At 35.7% G+C, this 21,224-nt stretch overlaps 1 protein-coding gene across 3 annotated transcripts in view; it reads right to left on the bottom strand.

Moving 5' to 3' along the window:
* The window catches only part of LOC135071920 (diacylglycerol lipase-beta-like), a 94,621-nt gene that overhangs the window by 26,213 nt on the left and 47,184 nt on the right, over window positions 1-21,224 (bottom strand). For all 3 annotated transcript variants that reach the window (XM_063965793.1, XM_063965795.1, XM_063965794.1), the window contains exons 2-4: window positions 8,177-8,272; window positions 2,261-2,485; window positions 914-1,026 (exon numbers count right to left, since the gene is read on the bottom strand). In XM_063965793.1, the coding sequence (XP_063821863.1) occupies window positions 914-1,026; window positions 2,261-2,485; window positions 8,177-8,271 (433 nt within the window). In that variant the 5' untranslated portion in view covers window position 8,272. The remainder of the gene's footprint in view (window positions 1-913; window positions 1,027-2,260; window positions 2,486-8,176; window positions 8,273-21,224) is intronic.

The raw sequence follows: 21,224 nt of genomic DNA, 5'->3' as shown, positions 1-21,224 counted from the left end.
TAAAGAAGCTAATATTGTAGAGTGTAGGTATAAGGCACTGTTGGGTATACAAATACAGTATCTAAAAATAGCTTTCATAAAGTATCAAGCTTATTTTACTTACAATAACTGATTACATATTGCGTAACTCAAAATAAAGGCAACATTTTACTTCGACTAAAAATAAAGATCCTTTACATGTAGCTGACCCTTCTAAATCCTATTTAAATGAGAGGATTTGGTTAATTAGAAGGTAATCCAGGATTCCAAGCAATCTCGATTACTAAGTCCTTCTTCAGGAAAACAATTTTCATGCATACGAAGTCGCGGGCACAGCTGGTCTTTAATAGTAAATATTAAAGATTCAATGTGTACACATTCTTGACTTCATATCACCATTTAATAAGCTCTAATACATTTTTTTTTGCTTCATGGGCATGTGTTTTGTTACTGTATTTTGGGCATGCTTGTTTTTTTTTTTTTTTATTTAAATTAAACGTAGTATAGCAGAAACCTTCTAAGTAATTAATTAAACTCAGTTCATTTTATCAGCACATTAAAGAGTTACGTAAATGTAACCAATGATAATGAAGATACGCCACAATACAATAGCCCAACGGTTTCGGCATCTTATTGTCCAATCCGAGGATCGCTAATTCGACCCTCGTATAGCGCTGAAACTGTGGTAGAACCCATTTTAAACAAAAGCATATATTTTGCCGCTTGGTAGGGCTAATGGGATATCAAATAACTAATTTCAAGAAATTACGCCCTTATTCACAAACATTATTATGAAGTCTCACAGTACGCGTGGACACACAGGGTGACACACGAACCAATCATAGAGCTCTATTTAACGCTGTGCGTTCGATTTGCTGCTTCACTTAAGCAATCGATTGTGAATACGGGTGTTAAGGAATTGATAATAACTTACTTTGTATAACTATGCTGGAGAAACGGTCCTCAACAGAGCAGTCGATAACCTCGCAGAACATCCACATGGTGCCCATGACGTTCAGCCCCATCTCAGGCATCACCAGCAGCACCCTGGAGAACAAATGAAATGTTTGTTAGTTTGTTTCAGCTAAATGACATCCTCTGCTGGACAACTCTCTCACAACGGAGAAATACAACTTCACTATGTTGTCCTTTATTCCTTCAAATTTCATTCTTGCTTACCTTAAGGTATCTAGAATAAGCTTTTAAGATGCTTTGAAGCCGTCATCAGTTAAATCTAATTTGAAATACCTAGATTCTCAAAATTTTTGACGCGATATTTGCATTTAACTCGATTTTGTATTATTTTGAGTAACGCTAAGTAAGCGTGCTTTTTCTTGATGTTATAAAAGTAAGCAATAATGACCAAATAAAACAAGAAATATCGTGCCTAACTGTTATTTGATTCATAAACACCCAATTACACGATTATCAATACTAAAACTCTTTGCAGTAATTAATTTATACGAGCTACCAAAAAAGTTTGTCCCAATTAAACCAGGTAGGTAATTAGTCGCCGTACGTACATTCCAATTAGTGAATGCGGTGGAATTATTTATGTGTATCGCATGTCAAACCCAAACAATACTTAATTGGGGCTTGTTGTAAGCATTATCAAATAATATCATGATAAAAATAGGAACTACAAAAAAAACTGTAATGATGTTTACCTACACTCAACTTACATAAAATGCCGACACAGATTTGTCATTGGTTTAATATTGTCGGTTATGGAGCTACTATATGTATAATGCTATTGGATAATATAAGTCATATTATTATACAATCGTTAGAAAGAATTACAATCAATAAGCATAAATATACTCATTTGCATGTTAAGTTATTGCAAGTTAAATAAGTAGTAGGTACATACCTACCTCGCCTGGAATTGAGATATTTTGATTTAGCGATCTCGCAAACTCATAAAAGAAAGCTACGAGTATTAATAGTACCATAAAAGTTAAAATAAAATTTCTGATTATGAAGGCTCCGCTTATTTTTATATTTAGGGTTTTTATACGAACCAACGTCTTTAAAAATAATTAATAAGTTACATTGCAAGTTACGTCTGGTACCATAAAGGCACTGCGTGCTGTATTATGGCGTGTCCACACATGCCGCCAAGTTTGCCGCCGGCTTTCAAAATGCCATGCCAGTGTGCCGTCCTGGCCGCCGGGCTGGCCGCCGGCCGTGCCGCCCGGCATGTGTGGATGCGCCATTACATACTAATGTTGATCCCATTTTTCGTTTGTCACTGTACTGACAAGTTTTATACTATACTCACTTGAAAAGAAGCAGCGGTGACACGAGTCTTCTCGAGTCGACGTCTGTGATGGTGCCTCTGGCGGACTGCTGCGCTAATGCAGCCAAAAGCAGCATAAGAGCCGCCTGTAGAGCCAGTGTGCCGCACAGATACAGCCGCACGAAGGACCCGCCGTGCCAGCCCTCGGACCGGCACTGCCATGTCACTGGGTAGAGCACTTCCACCACCAGTGCTATTAGCACCAGCCTGTTGATGAAATAAGCAGTTATATAAAATTATCGAGGGGGTGGGTGGTTGTTGTTGTTTCTATGATGTTCGACCCTAATTGTGACTACTGAGAATCCCTGGTGCTAAAAATCCTACTTCCTACAAAGTATACTTTTAATATTATGACCATTTATTTTTACCGGACAGGCCTCGAAAATACCGGACTGTACGCTTAAATATATTGCACATCTGGAAACCCTAGTCACAATAGAAGTAGTAAAAGAGAGTTAGCTTGTGGTTTGGTGATAAATTATTTGAACTCAAAATTTAAATAAGACTTTGAATAATTTAAACTATTTCTATCACATTTACACACACAAAAATAAACATACCTACCTACTTAAAAGGGATGTCCTACGTTAGTTTAGTACTAAATTCAATTTGCTTGTCCAAAGTGGACTATTTATTTGGATCCTTAAAACTTATTAGATGGAAATAGCCGTTTAGCCTAAGTCAACATTGGCAGCAAACGGTAGGTAAATTCCCAGTCGGCAACTGTAGCAATGTAGGCAATCAAAGCGATGATGAAGGGGACAATTTAAAAGCCATTATGGAGCAATCAGCCGATTTGCAGCAGCCGAAGGTCACTCTCCAAATGGCCATCGATATCGGAGCGAAAGTTCATTCATATTAATGCAGCAACAAGTGATACGAAAGCTTTTAAAGCGCTACTCTACTTATAACCTTTTTGCTGATGAGAGTGTAATGCATGTACTCGTGTAGGATTACCTATTAATTAAGTTAACGTTATACCACCAGCTATGACCTTGACGATGAAATCAATAATCAATACACTTACGGCCTTAATAAACTTCATCAATTATCCATATAAACTGAGCACTTGAAAGTTAAGTAAACAAGAATAAATAAAATACGCGCGAATAAGAGAAACGAGTTGACAAGAATTTTAAACGAATAAACATCCCTTGAGAAGGGTTCAGGGGATTAGATATTAACAGGGATTTCCATTTATTGTTCTGTTCCCCAAGACCGTTAAATTGGAAACAAAATTACAGCAATATTTATTTACTTAGAGGCAAGCATCTAAGTGTATGCGTCGTACCTAATTTAATGCGGTTCTTTTCAGTTGTGAAAATCGCTTGCTTAATGATCAAACACATAACTAACGCACTTCAACGTCATCTAAAACTACTTAAATAAAAAATATTATTTTTAGGAGGCTTTCTTGAAGTTTTTGTTAATGGTGACTTATTTAAAGATATTGAAGTTGAGAGAAATTCATTTAATGAATGAGCAATGATAAAGTAGTTAACCGTTATGTCAATTATTGCATAAGCCCTAGGTATATTTCATTAACCCTCCGTGTACGAGGTGACTAAAAGTTACGTCCCGTACCAGGTGGGGTATGACACACCCCAATATACAAAGTGATAAAATTTTCATTCAACATTTTTTTAGGTGGAATTTAATATTTAATATTGATTATTTACGTATGCTCATTAGGTTTAAGAAATGTTCTGAGCTGAAAATATGTATTATAACATTTTTATCATAAAAAAACAAAAAGACACATTTTCCGTTGTTCTTGTAATTTAGGAATCAGTTTCCTATGTATAATTTTTAATTAGTGCCTTTAATTATGACAACCGTTTTTATTTAACAAAGTACAAGTATTTACTTATAATTTAAAAGTAAATTAAAAACTGGAAGGGTATAAATTTGTTTTGATCATCGGTTTTCAATTTACCACAATTCTGATAAAAGAAAATGAGTATGCTCAATGCATAAAATGGGAGCGTAACAATTTTATTTATTTATAAAATATGTTATTCCATTTCAGTAGCCCATAAATTGTATCGCCAAGTATAAATTGTAGCCCATAAGTGTATGTTCACATACATCTTCAGATCTCAGTAACTAAACTTCCAGATTCGCACTAAAAGTCATCTCATTTGACTAAAAGTGCTTGAAAATTTCAGATACCGTAAAAATCACGAAAAATAATATTTGTATTGAATTTTATTCAATTGACAAAGCTAAAAATATATAAATTACACCACAACTGTTAGATTTTTTTTTAAACTTTTTAACAACGTCCCGTACCAGGTGGGGTGTGTGACACCCACACGCACTTTAAAGGCATGTAACTCAGTTGGTAGTCACCGCTGAACTGATTTTGCAACGCTGATCGAAGCAGCAGTGTCATAATTCCAGCTACTGAGAATTTCAAAATCAGCACTTGCAAATTTTTAAAATTGTGGCTATTTTTAAAGGACTGGGGTGTGTCACACCCCACCTCGTACAGCGAGGGTTAACATTTTATTATTATTTTAGCACGTTAACATATTTTCGGGAAAGTTTTAAGCCCAAGCGATGTCAAAACTCGATTCAAACATAATCATTCATTCATTCATTCACAAAGGCCCGCAGCCTTAGACTCGACATTAATCACACGTAAAATATTTATGACTTTCATCGCAAACGAAAACTTCTGGCTAAACCAATTTCGGACGTCATCAGTCCCTTGAGAATAACAAAGTTTTTTTAATTGTTAAAGCGAGTTCTAGAAGCAGCTAATTATATATTTCGCTTAAGCAATAAAACTGGTTAATTGCCTTAGTACTAGGTATTTGTTTACGAACAATAAGACGCTGTTCCATGGAAGGTCAAAGTCGGAGTCAACGTTGAGTGTTGTTAAAGATTTTCAACGTAATCCCAAAAGTACATTTTCTACATAAAAAGACTTCTATAAGCATTATGTTTGTTTGTGCAATGTTTGTCGGGGATTATAATAAAAACATGTTTTGTATTTCACAGCAAACGTTTTAGAAATTTTCCTTAATATTTTAACTGCCATTACAACTTCTGATGCAAACATTGTGGTTATAAAATTTTGGTAACATGAAAATGGTGTTAAAATGTTGTCAGTGGTTCATACGGTCAACAATGTTTTTTGTAAGTATTGTATAGTTAGTATTACTCACTCACTCATTCACTCTTACTTACATCTAACTAAACATTCATCATGGTATAACAATGCCATCTACTACACCAAACTAAATTACACGCCACTTCTCATTACAAATTACATTATTTATTGTGAAAAATATTTTATTTGAATCATTCCTTGACAAATCATTTCAATTATTCTGTAAGTAATAGTAATCTGGAAACTCTCCATGGCGCTTTTTATTTCATGTTAAATGTATGCAAGCGCCCCTTGTTGTTCTTGTGCAAAGTGTTGCCATTGCTGTAGTTTTATTTAGTAGCATTTGATTACCATAATATCGATTTTCTTTGTTCATTTGTTTTAGTGACATAATATTAAGCTTAGGTATATTTTCCAGTTGTGAATGTTATGTAAAAAACACAGACCACAGATATGGATTAGAGTAGATGCAGCAAGTTGCTCGTCAAAGCGTGCCATTCCGATATGTCCAAATGGACATACATGGTCGAGTGATGTTCATGTAATCCGATTACAACAATCGGTTACGATGATTTTACGAGGACAGTAGTACCACAGAATAATAATAAGTACTACGTACAGAAGTTTTACTTCGCGAAGGTACCTATTTAAAAAAATGTATGCTCAATGTCATTAACAATATGGTGTAATTTAGCCTGTCTCAAGAGTCAAGCACCATTTTGTTGACAAACGTCAGTGATCGGCACTGAGCCGAAGCTATAGGGCTGACTTCGGTAAAATTAAGTATATGACGTGAGGTGCCAAACTGGGGAAAATGGCGGAGGAAATACATGATTTAGCATGAATTATCATGAATAATATTAACTACTTATTTACCTCTCAGTGTCTTGAGGCAACTTAAAAAAGTACATTCTGTGTTTTTATTCTTATTAAGGCAGTTAAATACTGCACAGTATTCAGTACACAATTTTCTTTATTTTCTTCCATCATACACAAGAATACGCGTGCGTGAGTCAATGTTCGCTCGTATGTGAGGCCTTGTCGAATTAGTATCCTGTAGGTGGGCCATCGTGCGTGTTTTGTTTTCGATGTAAACTCGCGGAGATGAACAGGCCTGGTAGTACGAACACGGTAGAAACAAGAAATTATTTACTGATTGAGAATTGTAATTAACAGCACAAGTAACAAATAAATCAAGAAATTAGGTCAGTGATCGCAGTTGGTATACGTCTATATACGACAGCACTGGGTTTTGTCGTTTAGAATATCTTCAAAACTAGATAGCTACGCATTTTTACATTTATTAAAAATAAAAAGCTTGAGTAGGTAGTCTTTATTATATAAAACTAGGTCAGGTACTAGGATATTTAAAAGTATGAAATTAGGTAGGTATGAATTACTAGTAGTAGGTACTATTTAACACAATGGAATAACGATCATTACTTTCATATACAATAAAAATATTATGTATTTGAAAATTAATAATATAGAATGACGTTTACCGCTACAAAAGTATCTTAATCAACCCAACAGACAAAGACTACTATTATATCCAACAGACTAGCTATAAATTTAACATAATATCAGCTTTATCGGAATTAATTAACTGTCGTATCGAGTCACACGATATCATTCGATGACTTTGCGATTGCAGTACGATGATACGATTATTTTTACGTTGCGGCAATCACTAAAATTCGCTAAAATGACACTAATGACGTTAAAAAAGTGGCACGCTCGTCTTCATACAAATTTTTTGACAAGCTGCATCTATCCATATCTGTGACACAGACATTGTTTTTACTGACGTCAAAAAATAAAGTTGCTTTGAGAAATGAAAATACTAGTTTTTATTTCAACTCTTTTTTTCAACACAAGAATGATAACAGGTAAGGTCACCTTTAAGTTTTAAACATAAAACTTCTAAGTAAGGCTGAGTTGCACCAACTTAATTTAACCGTAACAATACGAGTAGCAATAACCGGTGCTTTTTGTAAGGAGTTTGACAGATTTTTGACGTATGTCAAAGTTAAAGTATGGTGGTGCAACTCAGCCTAACTTTGTCATCCAATAATTTCGTGATTTATGAAAAACGAAATTACATCGGCTTTTAAAAATAAGTCGTTTGGTGTGAAAATAAGCGCGGTGAGCAGGAATGATGTTAGCACGCGCGGTAGCACACGCTTTGTGCTCGCTAACGATTTTCACGCTACAAGTTTTGCATGTAATCTGCATTTGTTTATTTTTATTGCATCCTCAATATTCATCAGCTAGCCAGTATTTTGTGGCTATTTTAGGTCACATGAATGTTCTATTTTTAAAATCCTACATACGTAGTGTGCTTACGCTTTATTCTCTTTTTAAGTGGATAAACTTTTGTTTGAAACGTCGTATTTCCCCCGAGATCAAAAGGTAGGTACTTACTAAAGTTTTGATAAATGACTTGAGCAAACTGACTCCTCTGTATTTAAATTGAAAAGTAAAAAAACACGAGTGTTTTTTTACTTTTGGGTGGTTGCACACAAGGGTGGTGATTGTAGACCAAATCCTCCAATTGTCTCTTGTAAGTTAGGCAGACAGCTCGTGCTCATGTAGTGGAGACTAACGCCCGTATTCACAAACGATGCTTTACTGAAGCAGCACATCGAACGCACAGCGTTAAATAGAGCTCTGTGTTTGGTTCATGTGTCATGTCACCCTGTGCTTCCACGCGCACTGTGAGACCTCATAGTTTGTGAATACGGGCGTTAATGATCTGATGAAGATGATGATGATCTTACCATACGAATCGGAAGATCAGCTCGAAGATGCTCGGGAACACCAGGTCGTCTGAGGCAGCCAGCCATTTGCGCCCCAGCAGCCGGAGTGCCGGCATCCTGGAACAACACAAACATTATTGTATAATGCATTGTATAAATTACGGTCACGATCTATCTTTACATTCTAACTATACAATTTTACTTTCTAAGATAATATATTTTTTTAATGATGTGTTACACGGTACACCCCTTACAACTAAATCCATTGACAAATAAAACTAAGTATACGTATTTTTTTTAAATTAAGACTTCAATTATTATTTTGTAAAAAGGGCCTTAGTCCAGCAGTGGAAGAGTTTTTGGTTGAAAAGGAAAACAAGGAAAATTCTGTCAATTAATTGGTTTTTCCAATTGATGCACGCACTTATTTCTGTTTATATTCAGTACCTGTAAATGTAAATATGTAACGTACCTATAACACTATTAGGCTGAGTTGCACCACCTTATTTTAACCGTGTCAATAACAATAACCGGTGCCTTTTCTATGGAGTCTGACAGATTTTTGACGTTTGTCAAAGTTAAAGTAAGATGGTGCAACTCGGCCTTTCTTATTCTGTGGTATAACGTTACAAAAAGTTATGTCATGTGTGATCGACACGTGTAAGAGTAGAGTTGTGCCCGATTTTAATTTGTATGAAGAATCGGCCAAATCGAATCTGCGTAGTGTGCGCACTCCCATACATGCCCATACTGATCAACTGTCCAACTAAACTATCGGCCGACGAAAAATCAACGGTGTGCGCCTACTCTAAAAGAGCGTTATAAAAGCCAATTTGCCGAGAATTAATTTATTCCCGTGACATCACAGTTGCAGTCTCCCGTATCCCATAATCCCGCGGCCCAGTTCAGGGCCGTAGAACCCGGATCGGGTATTTCGGGAAGATTCCCGTTTCTCCGGTGTTTACCTAACACCTTAATTAGGTCCGGTCAGTGGGTAACGTATTTTTAAAATGGTAACAAGATGACTAAGGTGTTTTGATTGCATCGTGATTTGTGAGAAGAAATGTTGTGATAAATTTTCAGATAGCGGTTTTCTTGCAAAATGTCTAATTGTAAGTTGAACGATATGCAGTTAAATTAGGTACCGTTATCATAACAACATGGAAATTCTTCAGTAACATAGAATCTCATTTAGAGACAGATATCAGCGTTTCCCTTTACTCGTATATCGTAAACCACGCGTTTAACCGCAGCACGTGACGTCAAAGGACATGACCCTATTCTGGAGATTGTCTTTAAGACTTAATAAAATATTCTTCAATTTTATGCACATAGGTTTCTCTTGCAGAAGTTGTAGATACACAGTTCTATATCCAAATACTTACATAACATTCTGAGGATATTTACCTATCTCTCACATTTCTCCTTAGTCTGCAGAAAATGCTGTGCTACTTTTCGAGAAACAGCTGAGAAGTCCATATAATATTAATGATGCTTTTTATTTCGATCTTGGAGTAAGTTCTCTATTTCAAGTAAGTACAGTCAGTAGGTATGACCATCGGTTTCGGTTACTGCGAGACTACTATTTTTTAATCTATCTTTCACTTTCACTCATGCCAGCATAACACTAAAAGTGAGAAGGATGGAATAGGAGCAACCCCGCTGCTTCAGAGAGTGTTTGTTAAACAAGCCATGTCAGATCCTGTAGGGGGCATTAAGTCAGACAGCAGCGGTCCAACTCCCAAATACGAATATTTCTATTCCTCTCACACAAACCGAGATGCCAGCATGAGCGACAGTGACAGAGATACTTAGATCACAAACTACGTAAACGGCGTTTCGCAGTAGAACTGCAGGGTTCAGCTCACACGACTAGCCAAAAATTTAAAAACCCAATGGTTCCAGATTTCATGTTTTCTAAGATGTAAACGTTATACTTAGCCTTTTATTACCTCGTTGAACTTAATGGGTGTTTCATAGAAGCTGCTCTGCTAATAGATTTCAGGAAAATGGTTGGGCAACATAACTTCTTGGAAATTCTGTTGTCTTTCCTGCCTGACAATAGGTAGGTACCCGAATAGAATAGATTTCTACCAATCTTAATAGGTCAACTCTTTCCAAAATACAAAAAGGGTTTTAGGCATTTCATTTAGTTACTTATAAAAACCACTAGTCTCAGATAAAGTTTGTCATAAAATCACCCCCCAAAAGTAACTCGAATTCTATTATCAAATAGAATACTGATTGGGAGGCGAATTGTAACATAGGGACGCTTACAATAGATCGAAACCTGACGCTGTGTTACTAGGACTACAGTCTCCATAAGGTTAGAAATTTAAAAAGAGGTAAAAAAACTCAAACACAGTTACCTAATCTGTTGCCTGTGCCTGACTACGTACCTAACCTTTCACATTAAGTATACCTATTTAGCTAGAATTACGGCTTCCACGAGTCCAGAACGGAGTGCTGTCTAATTATATCTGCAAGGCTATTATACAGAATAATTAGAAGCACACCAGATTGTCACGAAGCTCGTGACGTCACACTGCCCACATCCCATTAAGGAAGCCCACGGATATTATCGACATAATCTTAAGGCGATACAAGAGCAGACGCTGTATCATACACACTTGTTGAGTCTATAATAAAAAAAAACGCTTTTTGAATTTTTATAATGTTAAAAGAACGTTTAAAACTTAAATTTCTGTAGTGTAGCTACAATCCATCCATCCATCTCCAGTAGTGAAATTGCGAAAAAAAATAAAAAAAGCTACTAGACTACCATCGTTGCTTAATAAGTAAGACTTGCTTCGACATTAACATCCAAATGGTTTGAGTGGGTATGAATCAAATAATATAATGTTCAATCTATTCAAAAGCTTTTGATCTTATTCAATATCAACGTGCGTACGAACGAAATATTCATTTCCGTTTCCCCGCTGTTACGTCAAATTGAAACGGACAAAGCGAGCGTCATTATTAATTTGAAGAAATGCTAATTTGATGTTTGGATCCAATTTCAGGAACATTTTAGCCATAATGGAGTTAGGGCCCTAAAAACAAACGACTACGGACGAAGGGACATCAAGGTAAACAATATGGTACCTTGTTCAGTTGCTTTTAGGGTGTTTTTGCACACACAAAAATATGCTCTCATGTGCTGTTGACAGTACAAGGACAAATTCCAAAATTCATTAATTTTATTAATCGTTTATTTTTACGTGGGTTGGCGCTATATTGGGAGTTTACCCCTTTTTCGGTTGCTCGTGCTTAATGGTGAATATGTAGATTACCTGTGTCTACTCACGGACATTGCCCGCGGGCGGCGTGACCGGAGGGAGCGGCGAGCGTTCGGCGAACGAACGAGCAATGTTCGGTTCGCGAGCGAACATCTAAGAAGACGATCCTGACGCACTCTCTTCAACGACTTTGCACAAAACGGTCTCGATCACAAACGATTAGCCGTTTGTTACGTATTGTCGTTAGCTAGAGGATAGCAAATGTTAGAACTGTGTTCACCACAATAACCTCCCATTGGACATGGAATCAGCGGCTTCTCAAATTGGTAGTCTGAGGGCTGAGTGTGAGTTTACATCAAACGTCCTCACTAGGATTGCGTAAAAAAAAATATGAAAATTTTAGTTCTTGAACGTTTCCGCTAGGGGCGCTGTACAATCCGTCATACATTTAATGTCATTTTATTACGCGCTCACTAGTGGGGACGTTTGATGTAAACTCACACTTAGCCCTTTGATGCTGAAACCGTTGATTGTCGCGTCAGTAGTTCAGTACTAACTTAATACCGTTTCAGTGGAGTGTGTCGTTATTAATCTACCTACGTGTTTTCAGTCAATTTCACATTCAATATCTCATTTCGGCTTGAACTTTAGATTAAAATCACTGTCACGTACTTAATGGTATGCCCACACGATCGCACGATGTAATTAAGAATAAATTAGTATTTACAGGCGACTGTTTTTCTACATTTGTACATCCCGCGTTTTTTCAACGCGCCGATAATGCGCGTTTATTTAATTTTAATTATCAAGTTGTGTCCATAGGTCTTGAGACCGTAATTTCTATTTCAGAAGAGACTATTTGTATTATTGCAAAGAATATTGGAATTACGAAATGCAATAAAGACTATCTTGCTCTCCAGAAATAGCAAAAGTAACGTTCTGAAACTCGGAGTATTGCAATATATTTGCATGTATACAACAACAGGTCGGAGGTACTTTACTTTTAAATAAGCCAGAGCAGTGGATTGGTTGTTTTTATTAATCTTTTGTTTTTTTTTTGTCTATCTCTACATAATACCTATCTATAAGTAGTGGTAGTGCAATAAGTATAGAGCTTATTCTAATTGACACGAAAAATATAATAAGTAAGGTACTACAATAAAGCTCTCGCTTTATTAAAACAAGTTACATTATTAGATCGTTCTAAAGTAAGAACAAAATTGCAAGCTCTTTTGTTGAAAGCTTTTGAGCTTTTGCTTCAAGTTATCCTTCTGCCGAGGAGGTATTATTTGGTATTACCAGCAATCCTGTAATCTCAATTTATTTATTTAATTCTGAAGTAAAAGTATTACAGTAAAGTATTACAAATCGGTACATGAGGCGAATTTAATGCCTTAAGGCATTCTCCGCCAGTTATCTTTCTAAACAACTTTGTATTGTTACGCAGTGTGACTTTGGGACAGTTTTGACTTTGAAAGTTCTGAGACGATCTCTCCTATAGCCGAGGTAATGAATTTGACAGCGGATCTCGACTGCTACTAAATTGAGTTGTCTAATTTGACTATCCGGCGAATTAGTCCGTTCCCGGGACGGAACTCGATTAGTTAGACAACTAACCGCTTTGTCCGGTTGATTTATTGTTCTGATTGTTTATTACCTACCTCACTTAAGGATTGGTCGCACTGAATGCGGTCTGCGGTCAAGCGAAATACCGCCCACTGATTAATCATAAAACCTCAGAAACTATAACACCTACAAACTTAAAACTTAGCAGGTTCCTTATAGGGTGTAAACATTCTCTGATAATGGATTTTACGAAACTACACCCCTAAGGGGTTAAAATGGGGTACACGCGTACGAAATCATAAATCAAATCATACTTACATGATGCTCACTGCGTTCGCTTAACCTGAACGCAGACCGTATTAGTGTGACAAAGCCTTTAGTCTCTTAAGCATTGAATAATTTAGTCATTTAGTACCTAAACAAATAACATTATTTTTCCTTATCTTTTGATGTTTATTAGATATCCTATAATATCATAAAACTTTAGATGTATTCAATTAGACGAAACCATAGACTAATAAATGCCAGGATCCGTTTCAAATGAAAACCCATTGTAATGCTAAATAATTTCCAAGAGATGAATAATTACAAAATACATTAAAAGAACAAGATTATAAATAAATTTTCCGACATTCAGTTCCAGGAAATTAGAAACTTCCATTCAGGCTAACGAAAACACATAGAAACAGTAGTTACCTAATTTTGATCGTCGCACAATCATTGTATCCTGTGAAGTTATGAGTAATGTATAATTAAGAATTTTTTATTTATAATTTTCAAGATTTAAAACGACAAATGATCGAAATTGCTCCGGTTTTGTCGTTTTATGTTCATCAACGATCAAGTAATCAGTTTGACGTATTTACTAAATTGACGTCATCGAACCCATGTCATCTTAATCTTATTGCCGATCTAGGTCTGCAGACCCCGCTTTAAATTGATCGATGTATTTACAATATTACGTGTATTTTTTATTACCTAATAACAATACTGTATTGCTGCCATCTTATGTCATGATATAATATGTATGTAGGTCTTACTTACAAGAAAAATATTTAATTTTTTAAATATTTAGATCTCAAGCAATATTGTATTCGTAACAAAATAACTTTTTGCCGTGTTTCGTGTTCCAGAGACGGCTAGGGTTCGATCGAGTTCGATAAGTTAAATATTTCGAGCAATGAAAAGTTTCTATGCTTTTCCTCTAGTCACGGGCCAGCTTTTGTAATAAAAGCTACCTTTTCAATATATGATTATTATACGAAGTGTCCTGGTGTTTTATGTTTGCTGGTTGGCCCAATTCAGTACCTCTAGCACGAAAAACTTTTGTTTACGAATCGATTTAATCGTTTATTCGACAAAATTCGATATCTAGTCTTCGATTCACTTTACTTCACGTTCACGGGCCGCTGTTTAAGTTTTCATACTAATAAAACTTTTGATGGCGATTCGAATACGCAAACGATTCGAAGGCGAAAGTTTTTCTTGCTAGAGGTTCAGACGAAGTTTGTATTGGCTGGAAGGCGCCAACTCCCAAAGTTCAAAAGTTAGGAGTCAAGTTGCTTAAGTGCAGCCTACTCCTAATTGATTTACGAGGACCATTTCGAGGGGCCATATACTTCAATTGGAAAGTTATTTTCCCTTGAAGGCTTTGTCTGGGCCGTTTTTACGGATTTGCGCATTCAGTATACAGGATGTGACAAAGTTTTCTTGGGTTCTAAAGGGATTTTCCGGAATGAATACGATTTTCCTATGTTTTTAAAGTGTTATCTTTAATTTTTGTTGTTTATTACATACTTACCTACCTAAATCATCTGGTTTATTGTAATAAGGATGTAGCGCTACATAAAACAAAACAGGTATTTTAACAAAGGTTTAATTTTCATTCTGGCCATAAACTAGCAACTTTTCATTTAGACTAAACTTTTCTCGGTTTCACACGCATTAGATTTCGTTTTGTCAATCTTCAACACAAGTTGTTGTCGAATTACTCTTTCTATTTTTAAGCATTTTTACAATAATAAACAAAAAGACTGAATTTAGATTTATTCTACATACAAAATAATATATAAAAAAGCTGTATTCAATCAAATTTGACCTTATACATTATAATGTCATCGTGCTTAACTCAGATGTCTGGCTCGGTGTTGTTACACAAATGAGTCGCTGTTCTCGATCCGCGATCAATCAATCAGTTGATATCTCGATACATCGAATCGATCATCGGATGACGCAATCGGTAACAGAATGCCTTTCATAGTTTATTTCAGTGGCTGTAAAATTAACGTGGCTCCAAAGATTGCAAGATGCACTGCCGTTTGACGTCATAGCACGGTTCAATAACCAGAAAATGCATTTGGTTTTCGCAAGGGTGAAGGAACTGCGTATTTATTTGAAAAATCAATGGGTATTAGCAGATGTTAGTGTTGTGCTAGGTCTGCAGTGATGCAACTGGGTCGATGATCTGCAATGTTATGATTATCTTAGGAGAAACATTCGTCTGTTATAATTCACGCATGATTCATATGTTCAACTAGATGTGCCTGTCATCTGGTACGAGTGTTAATCGTATTAAAATCGGGCTTCCCCTTTTTTTCTATTTTAACAGCTCTGTGAGACGGCATAGGCGCTTGACTTCTCGAAACTTCCGAAGCAAGAAAAATACTTTTTTTTCAGATATTACCTAATAATGGTTGAAAGTAAGAATACCTAATTGAATACAATTTTATGAAAAATATTTTTTTATTTTATACGGTCCTTCTGAGAATCGAACCCACTAACCCGCAGAACCTTTGAGTCGAGAGAGTTTAACCTTTTAATCAACAAGCTCTCATTAACATGAAGTACCGTGTAATATAGGGTCAAGGTGGTTAAACCTTTAACGTAACGTTTAGAATGTGTTATCAAATTAACTTTTAACATTTCAACAATTAAATTACGCTAATTCTGTATTGACGTTTTTATGGTGCGCTTGAATACATACAGAACTCTGAAGTCATGATGACGTCAATTTATTATTATTATTATTGTATAATTGAGCTGACGTTAGTACCTAAACATGTTGTAACGTAAGGTGAAAATGGACGTCACCATGAACTCATTTAAATATAGGTACACGTCATATGTTCTGTCAAAACTTACTAAAATTAAATTATAAGTACCTACTAGTTTTTCGCAATCACGTGCTTACATCTCCGATTAATTAATTTGAATGCGCGGTCTGTGAGATACGAAGCTTGATTTATAACGGTAGTTTAGCTTTTGTAGATAAATATGTTTTAGAATTCCATTAAAATTTTAAACATCATTTTAAAATTACTGTAGTGTCTATCAGTTACGCCGATTTGTTAGAAAATGTAGATGAATCGTATAGTTGTTAAATCTCTTTGACTATTTTTAACAACGCATGTGAGTGTAATTGCCATTTTGTACTTCGAAGTACTTGAACCTAAATATTGGTAAATTAGTAGAGTTAAAATGTAGGTACCTATTGCTTTGAGAAAGGCCTGAAATAGATCTGCCCTTTGCTCTGCTTTGAGAAAGGTATAATATAGACCATAATAAAATAATTATGTAAATTACGATAATTTTGAGAAAAAAAACTAAACGTTTCTTCAAATAAATAATCCTGCATAATTGTTAAATTCTTCAGAATACATTTCTAAGGCTGAGTTGCACCACCTAAGTTTGACCGTAACAATGACGATAACCGGTGTTTTTTGTATGGAGTTTGACAGATTTTCGACGTTTGTCAAAGTTAAAGTATGATGGTGCAACCCACCCTAAGGCTCTTGCGGCTGTCTCAAAAATAATTTAAGCAGACAAATGCAAGTGGAGTTGGTTTGAAACAGGTTTACAAATCTGGAATTCATTAAGTACGAGTACCTCTATTCAATTAGACAAACACAGGCAATGATTTCTCGTCTCTTGCACATACAGACAATTTCACAGTAAGCTATGAAGCGTTTCCGCGAAACCCATATTTATACAGTGATACCTATTTTTGGAGGATCCGAATCCAAATATGCGAATTCGCACAATTTACTTACATAGGGTAAGGCTTCCCATATCTTACCCTATGTAAACGAGATACAAGAATACGCGGACGGTAAGAGTACGAATTTCTCTTGAGTCCTATGTGAGCTAACTTCAGTAGTATTTTGAACCTATACTTAGTGAGCCGATACACGCTGACGAAAAATATTTAAAATAGTTTTAAGCGTGATTGATGAAAAGATTTTCGCATCTTTTGATGTAATTTTCTAGTGGTTTGTAAGTTTGCTATTTGCGATCACATCCCCAAGCAGGCTCTGGATTGGAACCCCAAAGCAAACTTGGCGGCGCATTGTAGCAGACGAGGCGATGAAAATCGGCAAGACCTGGAGCGAGATCAAACGCGAATCTCAAGACCGAACGCGATGGAAGACTGTTGTGGATGCCCTCTGCCCCGTCTAGGGGACATAGGATCTTAAGGGACGAAGTTTGCTGCCACGTATTATTTTTAGAATTCAAGTAGGTAAAATTCAATGAAATAAATCCGATTTCCGATTTGACAAACGGTAACTGAACCAACACAGACAACAACTCGTCTCGTGCAAACAGAACTCCGCGCGATTGAGTCGACTCGGCTCCGGACCTAACCGCAAGTAAACACACGTTTCGCTCAGCTTGCTCTAAGCTACAGTAACTATTTCCGCGAAACCCGTATTTACAGTGATACGATTTTAAAGCATTCGAATTAGAGATCGAATTTTAATTCCCATGGGATTATTAAAAACGTATGTAACGTTATTTTTAAATACCGGGATCCTAATATTCTGCAATGTAATATTATCTTATTTTTTTTTATTTATTAATTTCATATACGTAGAGTAGACCTGCAAATCAAAGACAAAGTAACTAACCGCAGAGTCATGGGACAGCTTGGGGTTCCATGAGATTATCTAGAGACATCTAGACACACATCAGTACCATCGAAAATAAACATTTAAAACTAGTCTCATCTAATAAAGTGATGGCGATAAAAATATGCTTTAATAATGTCATAGTGCATAGTAATCAATTTGATATTGTAATAAATCATCGTAACACTAGAGGTGTAAAAAGTTTACATTGTATTTTTACGATGTCACAAAAATGCGACTGTAACGGTAACATCTAAAAAGGTCTCGGTAAAAAGCGATTAACTTATGTGTACTTATTATAAGCGTAGGCTACAGTTACAAAGTTAGTTCAGGCTAGGGCTGCAATGCGTCCGGGAGTCCCCGGATTCTATTTTGGAGTTCCCCCTGGGGCCGCAGTCCGATAGGGATTTCTGAGAAAACATTTCGTACCTGGTGCCATCTGAACTTTGTAAATTAAATTTAAATTGCATCTGTAAGACTATCCTATGAATGCCGTATCATTAGATTAAACTTTAGTTAGATGATTTCATTTAGGTACTACCTAAATTACATAGACATTATTTATCAGCTAAAGTTAGTGTTTTAACTATAAAGGCACATCGAGGTAAATACCAAGGCGCGTAGGCGTCCTAAGCTATAATAGGAGCTATTTTGCAGAAACAATGTACTTAGTCTGTCGATTCATTCGAGGCATCCACGAAAATAATTTTTTATCCAAATGTCCGGAGTCCGTTAAGTTTTTGTCCGGCCACTGTAAATAATGGCAGCCCTAGTAGGCAAGGCTGAATCGGTAGTCGGCGTTGTACACACTAGTAGGTGTTTGCGTTCATCGAGCCAACTAATTAATTTAAGTGGGAACGCAAACATTCACTCAAATTAATTGAGCGAAAGTTTACCCTTAGCTACGTAGCTGGAAACTATCTGTAAGTACACGGATAGGAACTAGAAAATTACCAGGAATTTGTATTGGTATTAGGGATTCCGAGATTCTCATTATTAGTACTCAAACTTATGTAATATCGATCAGCAATATCAATAATAATTTGAACATAGTTTCTGATATTAAATTGCCTAAGATTAGACTCGAAGCTTTCGTTTAACTAGAGCTAATATCTTTTTCCGATTTATTTAGAAAGACATTGGCCTTTGGCATTTAAAAAGGATCTTTAATCTCAATTTATCAGAACAATAGAGTCATCGTCCTATTGAATCATTATTTCAGTTCACGTGGGAGTCATTAAAACAGACTAAGAATCTGAAATAATATGAAGACAAATATAACGGGAAAGAATATCAAAAATTACATCCATGCATTTTTTGAAAACTTATATGAGTACATGTAGAGGTGTAACGAAAAGTGGTTAATTCTAAGAGTTAATACAATGTAGATATTAATTATTTTAGTTAATATTAACTAGGTAAGTATAGTCAGTTAGGTAGCACATTAGGCCACACATTATTTGTTGCGAAATAAGTACTACTATTAAAAGTACATAAAATGATACAATGTTGAACTTAATGATCCATCAATAGTCGCAATTAGAAAAGTACATTTTAGATCCTATTATTAGAAGTGTGATCGATATCTGAAAATAATCTATCATCACAGTTTTTAATACTGAAATGTTCAGTAAATGTGAAAATAATATGGCACATGAATAATAGACTGACAGGCTGTACCCTCGCTAACAGAATTGAGGCTATTGTAATCATCATTTATCACAATGTATTTTTGCGTACAATACTCGCAGGTAATGTAATTCGAAAATGTCCCATATTTATCATTCCGTGGTTTTCTTCAAAGGGACAGATACTAATTTGTATTGAAGTTTGAATGCGTGTATAGTTGTTGCAATTCGCATAATTTATTACATTAGAAGTTGTACAGAATGTAAGGACTCGAAAACTTTTGAGGTTCCACTCTACCTAATCTAATCACATTAATATTTTGTACAATAAAGCCTCATGAAATTTGATATAATATCAGTTAATATAAAATAATCAAAGACAAAGAACTTTAGAGAAACTACGTCAGAGACACGAACACTTACAGTATGACGTAGTAAGGTATTTCAACATAAAGGCAGCGTCTGGAGCTCTCAAGCATACATACATCAAAGAAAATGGAGCAAAAACCATAATGCTGAAGCTCAGCTCTGTTAGAGCGAAAATTATGTGAGAAAGCAGATGTGAGCTTACACACGCTTAAATATTTTATCGTGTAGGTTGTTACCTTTATTTCATTAAACATTCACATCTGTCTCTTGTCGATTTTCGGATTAGTTGATTCCTGCGGAATCGCAAAATAAAGCGAATTTCTCCTAAATCGCTTTCTCCAGCTTTAATCGGGCAAAAGTAAAGGCAATTAAGCCGCCTTCATTCAACTGTCTGTTCGACTCATCTATGTAATAATAAACCTATCTGTAGTACCTTAGTAAAATAAATATGTACCTATTATTATGATAGTAGGTATAACGTATTCATCACACTGCTATGGTACACTTGCAAAATTCGCCCCTCACTTCATTTTCAAGACCTCTAAAACGTTTTACTGTATCAATTTACTGCGATGTTAAATAAGGAAAAAACCCAAAAGCTATTTGCATAGAGCATTGGCTGTACCTACAAAGATTTTAATTTAAAACTGTAGCAAAAAGTAGTGCTGTTTGGAAAATTTCTTGTTGAACAGAACCGCTGTAATTACATTCCTTCAGACCATTTACATTTCATTCTATGTACTTTAAAATAATAATCTTAGTAAGAATAAACTTCTAAGACAAATATTTTTGTCTGAATGTAAAGTTACGTCTATTTTCTTTTGAAGTTTAGATACCTACTTCTAAAATTAAGTAAAACTAGAATTAAGGAAAATTTTGTCGAGTCTCGTTTGTTTAAACAGTGTTCCAAAATGGCCGACCTTCTTTTGTTATTTGAACGGGATATTCTGGAACGTTTCGTTTTAAATCTGCATATACTGACTTAAAAGGCAATTAAGCGGCTGGCAAGCGATGTACTACTAAATAACACATCGGTATTGGCAATTCCCATGCATGCAAAGCGGGTGGGCGCGAGAACGCCGCAGTTCATTTATATTTGAGAAGCCGTTTGAAACATTACGTTACGCCGAAATGGGGTGGGTGCCTACACAGAAGGAACCAGGAATTTACATTGAGTTGTGACGTGTGTACGGGAATTATATTCGAGCTTTTGATGTGGTCGTGTAGGTAAGGGTTCAGGTGTAATGTGTTAAGTATTAGAATCACTTATTAGTCACTTGCTACTAATAATAGTAGCAAGTCTTATTATTTATATTACTCACGCCCGTATTCACAAATATTACTATGAGGTCTCACAGTGCGC

The sequence above is a fragment of the Ostrinia nubilalis genome, chromosome 5 (genome assembly GCF_963855985.1).
Source record: "Ostrinia nubilalis chromosome 5, ilOstNubi1.1, whole genome shotgun sequence".
NCBI classification, from domain to species: domain Eukaryota; kingdom Metazoa; phylum Arthropoda; class Insecta; order Lepidoptera; family Crambidae; genus Ostrinia; species Ostrinia nubilalis.
Note: the sequence above shows the minus strand (reverse complement) of the source record. Positions and strands in the feature narration are given on the sequence as shown.